The following is an 8,674-nucleotide window of genomic DNA, read 5'->3' as shown; positions in this document are numbered from 1 at the left end:
GGGGAGTTAGTTTATTAGTGGCGGTGGTAATAGAGATTTATTATGGACTAAACTACAAAATTAATTGCTTAAACAACTACCTCCACCCCCGGGCAAATCCACCAATCCCACCTCAGACGAGTACTTACTATTAAATTGTGGAGTAGTTGTTAGGGAACCAAATGTTTTATTTAGGAGACAATACCCAGAAAAGCATGACTCCGTAGATACGAGACATTTGAAGTCTTCTTAACCTCCAACTTGGGTCATCCATGCCATGATGCCCGGCATTGGAGGTCGTGTAAGCTATTTTTTCATCGCAGCCTCTGTCTTTACCTTCACAGGATTCTATAGAATCTAACAATCTCTAGTATTGCAACTGTCCAAGTTCATTGACGATGAGAAGAAACTCTCAAATTGAATAGAAAAAATAGATTTATTAAACCATAGCATATTTATCACCCCTTCGAGGTTAAAATTTATTGTAAAAAAATCAACTTAAAAGAGATAGTGCAAATTTATTAGCATGTGATAAAAATTATAAATGCTAGTAGTACCACTCTTTTTTTATATAAAAAAGAATGGTATTAGTAGTCACATCATACATAAAAAAGTTAGAAAGTACCACTCCTTTTATAATACAAAATATAAGAAACAATATTCTCGGTTAGTTAAAGCCTTGAGAGCACTTAGTGACTGAGTTTAACCTAGTTTGATCCCCCAATTTGCCGTGAATAAAGTGGGTCGAGCTCAATTATAAGCTTGACTAATTCTAGTAGGTCTGAGCCTAGTCCACCTGGATATATATATATATGTATATATATTATGCTTTGAAACCCAAGCCCACTTTTTATGCTCATAGCTCAACCTAAGCCTGACTCATTGACCCAGCAAATAATAGGTTAGGGTTGTGTTATGTTAACCCCGGGTGGCTTTACTAATATTAGATATTTGTAATCTAACAAATATTAACATGCTAAATATGAGAGTATATTACATTAGTATTATAAATAATAAATTTTAATATATTAATTTAATTAGGCTAAGCCGGATCGGGCTTCATAATTTAAGCCCGGCCCGGCCCAATAAACTAAGCATCGTTGACCCGACCCACCAAAAAATGGGTCGGGCTACCGAAGTCTATCCATGACTTAACCGCGCCAATGTTTAATGCCATAATAGAGAAGATTCTTGTGTCGCTCTCTCTCTCTCTCTCTCTCTCTCTCTCTCTCTCTCTCTCTCTGTACCCATAGTCCATGGCGATCACCACCAAGAATCTGCTCACCTTCATCTCCGCCACCGCAGCTCTATCTGCCATCCTCCTCCTTCCTGCCCTCAATCCCTTATGTAATTAACTCTCACTTCGCACGCATACAGGAAAACAAAGCGAGAATCAAGTTCTCTGTCGTCTTTCCATCCATGACTGAAACCGTAAAAAATCGCAGGGATTGCTTGGAGACGGGGAAGTCTATCCGCAGATCTGCTGGTGATGAACGCGACCATCTACACCAGCGACCCTTCGCTTCCCTTTGCGGAGGCCATGGCGGTTAGGGATGGCCGGATTCTACGAGTCGGAAACTATTCGTCCATGAAGGTCTATTGGGTTTCTCTTCTTTTACTTCATCTTCTTGCTTGCTTTTTGGTTATTGCAACAAGTCGTTTTTGTTGTACAGCATATTTTAGCTACTGCCTGAATTAGTCTTGAAATTTGTAGACAAATTAGATGTACATGACTAAAGTTGAACCGTTTCGTGTACTGCAATCAACAATGGCTTCAGGGTTCATTCTGGGGTATGTCTGCCTAGAAAGATGCACCTGTGTGGCTTGAGATAAACTACATTGCATTTTCCTTTTGGGCATTTTTACAGATGTCTTATATGCGTTTGACATTCTCAAGCCCTTTGACACTTTCAGTGTCGAATTGGGTATTTTTTCAAAATTTGTTATGTAGTTCTTGTTGCCGCTACAATATAGTCTAAGACATTCTTTCATGCAAGTTATCGTTGTCTATGCAGGACTTAAGGGCTCATGATACTTATGAATTGAATCTAAATGGGAAAGTTGTCTTACCTGGATTTATCGATTCCCATCTGCACTTGATATTTGGTGGCTTGCAGGTACTTTGTTTTTATGTTGTTGATCAACATTTTCTTTGTTATAATATATAAACTCGGGAAGTAGACAAGCTATACGAGTTATACATATATCGGTTATTGCCCGCCCTTCCTTTGATTCCATCATTTTGGAAAGATTATCTTGTAATTAGTTTCATGATGGCGCTTGAATAGTCTAATAGCACATCCCTTTGCTAAGTTTTAGTTGGATGGAAAACAATCACCTAGGTGAGGAGGAAGGCCATTATGTTGTTGTGGTAGTTCTTTGGCATTGAAGATATTGTGCTAGCATGTGATCACATAATCATCACTTAGGTATTGTAAATGATTTTTTGTTAAAATATAGAAGCCTGCTAATATGGAGTCTGGACTATGGCGATGATATAGATGAACTTTCAATGCAGTATACCAATTAAATCTCCTTATGCTACCTTTTATGTACTTACTCCATGCTGTCATCGGATTGTTTCCTTTTCATAATATTTGTGGAGTCCTCGACTTTATTGCTTACTTGCTTATTGAATGTCAGATGGGGCGAGTGGAACTTCGAGCTGTCAAAAGCAAAAATGATTTCGTTAGAAAGATCAAGGAAGCTGTCAGAGGTTTACATTCAGCTATATACTTTATTGTTGGTAGTAGTAGTGTAGTTCTGATAATTCAGCTGTTTCACTGAGATCGTAAAATCATTATTCTGGTTTATTTCCTTGATGAACATATTATTGTTTTTTCTTTTTTAAATTTCTCTAATAGATGATTGATAATTGTTGTCCCAAAAAATGTAGTGATTGTTCCTCGCTACTATAGTGACACAATAGTTTTGCATTTATCCTAATAAAGGGAATTGATGGCCCTAAATACAATGTTACAGCCAATTCTGAAGCATCTTGTATTCATTTTCTAAGTGCAAGCACATATGATTGCATCAATTATAAATATTGTACTTCCAGCTTTTTAAATACATTAAGATGCAAATCTAAGTAACTGATTCCACAACATCAATTTTTGTATATCTGAGGTAACTTCTGCAATTATTATCTGAATTAGTTACTGCTTTTTGTCAATTTGAGCTTTCTTGAAGCTGTCAATTGTAACCACACTTCCTGTACTATGCGTCTTTATCTCACTAATTTGGTCCTTTAGTAATTTTTTGATTGATCTGATCATAGATGAACATGTTTTTGTTAGATAAGCTTCCTGGTCAGTGGGTTTTAGGCGGTGGTTGGAACAATGATCTCTGGGGAGGCCAATTACCCGTTGCTTCTTGGATAGATGACATCACACCCAACAATCCTGTATGTTCATCAAACAGGCATGCATTAGATTTCTCGAGAATCTGCCGGAACTGAACCCTATTGTGAGAACTTTCCTTGTCTACAGGTTTGGGTTTCACGCATGGACGGCCATATGGGAGTGGCCAATTCACTCGCTCTAAAGATTGCTGGAATCAATAGAAACACCCATGATCCTGTTGGTGGAAGCATTGTGAGAGCTATAGAAGGAGGTAAGGCTATGTATTCAACCAGAGCACCAATTAGCTTGGGGCCTCTTTCGACCGTTTGATGTCTAATACACAATATATTGCCCACATGTAGTAAACAATACGATAAGCATCTTTATTCACCAGATTGTTGATTATCAAATTTTGTACCAACAGTAGTTTCTGCATGGTTGTACTCAGAAAAGATTTAATAATCACATTGTTTAAAACACTAAAATGGAAATGGGGACTCATTTTACGCTTCGATCTTATCATTATATGCAGAGCCTACTGGTCTTCTTGTTGATTCTGCGATGAAGCTTCTTCTTACTGTGATCCCTGAGGTTTCAATCCATGAAAGAAGAGATGCCTTGGTGAGAGCAAGCAGACATGCAGTGATGAGGGGGGTGACAACTGTCGTTGATTTTGGAAGATATTTCCCAGGTGCATCAGTTGATCATGTGTGGCAGGATCTTTCAGGTTATTAAACTTCTTCTTGATGAGATTTACAATCGTTGGCCCTCTTTTGTGCAAGATTCAAGTACCCCTCACAGTGTTTGTTTACCTCAGTTAGGGATTACTGCCCTTCCAAATTATCCTCTATCAGCGTTCAGCAATTGTATTCTCATTTTGTAGCATACAACAACCTCCTGAGAACCTTATTCAACATTAAATATCATATTATGAGATTATCTGGTCGTTCTTTATGTTCTGAAGTACAAGAGGGAATTTTTTAAGGATCTTACTTATTTTTGTTTCGATGTCTAGAGGGAATTTATTGAGGGTCTTATAGAACAAAATTTCCAACCTGGTTGTATAATTTTCCTAACTTTGGGCATTCATATGTCTTCAGATGTTTTCAAATGGGCTGATTCTGCTGGAAAAATGATGATAAGAGTTTGCTTATTCTTCCCAATGCCAACATGGTCTCAACTAGTTGTAGGCGCTCGTCCCTCTGCAAATCCGTAAAACCATGTCTCTTTATTATATCAACATTAGTTTCCTAATTGATCTATTTTTGGATTTTGGTATGTTTTCTTCATCATAGAAAATTATAGGTTCATAGTGTTCACTTGCTGTATGCTGATCGTGTCATACATACTGAGAGGGATGTAGATTTTGACTAGTAAGGAGATAGGCAAGTACTCAAACATGCTACAATTTTTTCAAAAGAATATGAATGTTTGGCTTCATTATTTTGCATTGTAAGATAGCAAACTATTAGAGGTCAATCACTTGGTGTTATGGTGAAGCTTGACCCTTTCATTTCATTTTCAAATGGGTTCAAGCCACAGAAATGACTTCTCCAGGAATGGGCTTAAACCTATGTACTTTATTGTACTCCCTAGATCCATTACATTTAAGGCCTCATCCACTGGGACACCATCTTCAATTTATTTCAGAAAGTATATGTTTTTAGACAATATACTGCTTACATTACTTCTTTTCTCGATCATTGTAGGATCTTATCCAAGAAAAAGGTAAATCGTTGAGTCATTGGATACATCTGGGCGGTGTTAAAGCTTTTGCTGATGGTTCACTAGGTTCCAACAGTGCAATGTTTTATGAGGTAGGATCTGGGCAGTTTCTTTTGTATATTTGTTGTGCTTTAGTTCATTGAAATGCATACCACTGCATATTACTTTACCTTTGATTTATTTACTTGGAGATAATTTTACCAACCATCTTGTTTTATTAGACAAACTTTTGTAAGTGTAGAGTCAATTAGTTTCTGTTGGTTGATGGTGCAGTAGATACAATTTCTGCAATACTATTTCGTTCCTAGCATTATGCAGAATATTGTAATTTTATAGTTGACCAATTCCCCTTACTTATTTTACATATGTTTGAGTTTATCCTGACACTAATATGAGCTTGACTTTTGGTAAATCAAGTAGGCACGAACCCAACACTTTCCTCACCTAGATTGTGTTCCTATAAAATGCAGGATATCAAGGGTTAACTCTCACCAGAAAGAATGCAATTTCAGATTCTTAATATTAATTATGCAATTCTGCTCAAAGCTGAAATTCTACTGATAATTAACGTTGAGCAAGCAAGGCTAAATTGGCAGCAAATAGGAGAAGTTATCTACATAATGAGAGCAGTACCTGATGGTATTGGTAATAAATGAGAAAATGAATTGTTTCTAATCATAAACAAAACAATCAGCTTAGTAAAATAAAAATAGAAATAGAGAGAAAATAGCAAAAGGGCAGAAAATAAATACTATAGGCCAACCTTACTCCAGCTATTAGAGTATCATGCTCTCCTGGGGCCTCATACCATATTTCATGTCTCATGTGCATACCGACCAAAGAAAAATCTTAAAAGTTGATACTATTTAAACAGCACGACCATTGTTAGGGAAGCGAAGATTAAGGAGGTACAGCCAAATATTTTTCAGGACAAAGAGGAGCAGAGAGACATAAAATCATTGAGTGCAACATGCGACAACCTTGCCCTCAATTTTAGTTGCTTAATGTTTGTCCTGACTTGTGAGTACGATTAGTCTCTTCCACAATTGTATCCTAGTATCTTCATTAAGAGTAGCATTTCGATTAGCAATTGATTTCTTACTTCTTTCTTGAAGATTAAGAATTTAAGACCGCTATATCATTTTTGTTCTTGTTTTCATTGCTTTATACTGAATATCACTATTTTTCTTTTCTTTTCTACAAATAATTTGAACATGTTAGTTTAACTGTTTTCTTGTGCAGATGATTTCCAGTTCTGTATTACATTCTTGTACTTAAAGAAAAGAATTTTATTGTGTGCCTGTAGCCTTATGAAGATGATGCCAAAAATTATGGTCTACAAGTGACAAATATGGATTGGCTTCTGAATGCAACACTAGAGTCAGATAAATCCGGACTTCAGGTATATTTCTGTTATTTGGAGTTTTATACTTTTAGTTGTATTTCTCCTGGGCTTTCTAGTGTTTTGATTTGTTTTAATGCAACTGAGGTTGCAATTCATGCAATTGGAGATAAAGCTAATGACATGGTGCTAGATATGTTCAACTCGGTAGTCACCTCAAATGGAATGAGGGATCACAGATTCAGGGTAATCATTTTCTTTTTTACTTTTGTAACTCCATGAGAAATTGTTCATTGTCTGTGAATATAAGTTGCATATAGTTTTGCAATCTTCAGCTTGAACGTTTAGCGTGAACAAGGACTAACAGATGACATGAATTGATCAGATTGAACATGCCCAGCATCTGGTCCGAGGTACAACAACACGCTTTGGTAAACAAAAGGTTATTGCTTCTGTACAGGTAAAATACAAGCTGGTTCATTTATTCCTTCATTTGTTTTTTGCCCTCTGTAATTATAATTGTTATTCTCAGCCATTTAACGTACTAGTATTTTACCAGCTTTGTCCTATGATCGGATAGAAAGAAGTAAATTTATGTGAAAACATTAACAAGCAGATGCAGGGGGAAAAAGTACCATTTCAAGTTACTCATATCTGATAATAATGTAATTGCATTATGTAGAACTCATTGCTTTCATTAAGTTGTAAATTAACAACTGACAGTGATGAAGACAATAATGTCCGGTATGGAATTTGGACATTATTTCTAGATGTCAAGATATAGAAGTTTGTATTATATACCAGAAAATGTGAAACACAGGAGCCTATTTTAGTGTGAGTACAGATTCCGAATTTTAGCTTGAACAAGGAATGGCAACATGGATATCTTAAGTTATTGATGTATTTAATGACTAAAAATGCTGAGTAATGCTCATTTAAAAACTTTATATTGAGTTAACAAAAAATGCAACAAAGAGACAACTATAAGAAATAGAACCAATGAATGAACATACTATATGCAAAGGTAGTAACCAATACTCACTCAGATACCAGGTAGTCACACTGAGAGTGAAAGCATGTATCTCCATTTTTGAGCCAATTCATACGGAAAATAAAACACAATATGACATTTTTTTATTAGTTTTATTTTGAATCATTATTATCCTTATCATTATGTAAGAGAGCAAGCCCTTACTTCGTTTACAGCCAAATCATCTGCTGGATGATGCTGATTCTGCTGAAAAGAAGATCGGAAGAAACCGAGCTCAGCAGGGTTCTTATTTATTTCAGTCCCTTTTAGCTGGTGGTGCACATTTAGCTTTTGGATCTGACTGGCCAGTGAGCACTTTTAACATAAACTCCTATGCTTTGTTTAAGCTCAAATGTCAATTGTTTGGTTGTATTACTGGCAACAAACATATGTATTTCTATTAAACTCATTTTCAGGTTGCAGACATTAATCCATTAGAAAGTATCAGAACTGCACTGCTCCGTATGCCCCCTGGATGGAAAAATGCTTGGATTCCAAGTGAGCGTATTGCACTGGATGATGCTCTAAGAGCGTAAGCTGTTTTACTTTTATCTTCAGTTGCAAAAAAAAATATTATTTTGAGTAATCGGAAACTCATCAACTAAGACTTTTCCTGGTAACCATTTTCTTAAGGGTTATGTTATAAATTCTATTATGCATTCTACAACTGAATTTGATTTGTCACAGGCATACAATATCGGCTGCCTATGCTTGCTTTCTCGACCAAGATTTGGGTAGTCTGTCCTCAGGAAAATATGCAGATTTTGTTGTTTTACCTCCCAATTCGTGGAGCGAGTTTGCCAAGGATATACCAGATGTGGTCTTGGCCACTTACACGAATGGAAAGCAGGTGTATCCATGAGGTCTCAAAAGTCTTTATTTTTCTTATTGAGAATCCTCAAAAGTTGGGATATTTCCAACTGTATCATATGATGCTGCTACTTGCTTGGTTTATCTCTTCAGAGAACAAACTTCAAACTATGGCACTTTATAGCTTTAGAAAATTGCAGAAATAACACTCGTAATTTTTTGTTTCTTAAATTTCAAGTGTATATGATCAAGTGAATTTATTTTAGAGATGATTTTGGATAATGAAATGGTAGAACATTGTGAAAATTGTGCATTCTCATTTGGAGACAGTGAAAATATTTTTTATTGGAAATGAAAAATACAATCTGCTTTCATTTCAGATAGCAAATTCATGTTTATATCCACTTCTCTTACCAAATAATATATGCATATGATACAAATCGC

At 36.0% G+C, this 8,674-nt stretch overlaps 1 protein-coding gene across 1 annotated transcript; it reads left to right on the top strand.

Annotated features, from left to right (window-relative positions):
• Positions 1–1,159: 1,159 nt before the first annotated feature.
• Positions 1,160–8,536, top strand: LOC140780876 (protein LONG AFTER FAR-RED 3). Its single transcript, XM_073126576.1, has 15 exons — positions 1,160–1,326; positions 1,425–1,573; positions 1,995–2,096; positions 2,623–2,695; positions 3,279–3,385; positions 3,471–3,594; positions 3,856–4,050; positions 4,424–4,509; positions 5,033–5,140; positions 6,355–6,450; positions 6,538–6,636; positions 6,776–6,850; positions 7,597–7,728; positions 7,837–7,952; positions 8,108–8,536. The coding sequence occupies exons 1-15, from the start codon at positions 1,236–1,238 to the stop codon at positions 8,280–8,282; spliced, it is 1,728 nt and encodes a 575-aa protein (XP_072982677.1). The 5' UTR covers positions 1,160–1,235; the 3' UTR covers positions 8,283–8,536.
• Positions 8,537–8,674: the final 138 nt, after the last annotated feature.

The sequence above is a fragment of the Typha latifolia genome, chromosome 2 (genome assembly GCF_019914945.1).
Source record: "Typha latifolia isolate L0001 chromosome 2, TyphaL0001v2, whole genome shotgun sequence".
Lineage (NCBI taxonomy): Eukaryota > Viridiplantae > Streptophyta > Magnoliopsida > Poales > Typhaceae > Typha > Typha latifolia.
This window is presented reverse-complemented; position numbering and strand designations above follow the sequence as displayed.

Excerpts from the sequence above, each read along its gene's own strand:
- LOC140780876 (XM_073126576.1), top strand. The coding sequence starts at position 1,236 with ATGGCGATCACCACCAAGAATCTGCTCACCTTCATCTCCGCCACCGCA. Across the intron at positions 3,386-3,470 it reads ACATCACACCCAACAATCCT|GTTTGGGTTTCACGCATGGA; the intron begins GTATGTTCATCA and ends CCTTGTCTACAG. Across the intron at positions 7,729-7,836 it reads CTTTTGGATCTGACTGGCCA|GTTGCAGACATTAATCCATT; the intron begins GTGAGCACTTTT and ends ACTCATTTTCAG.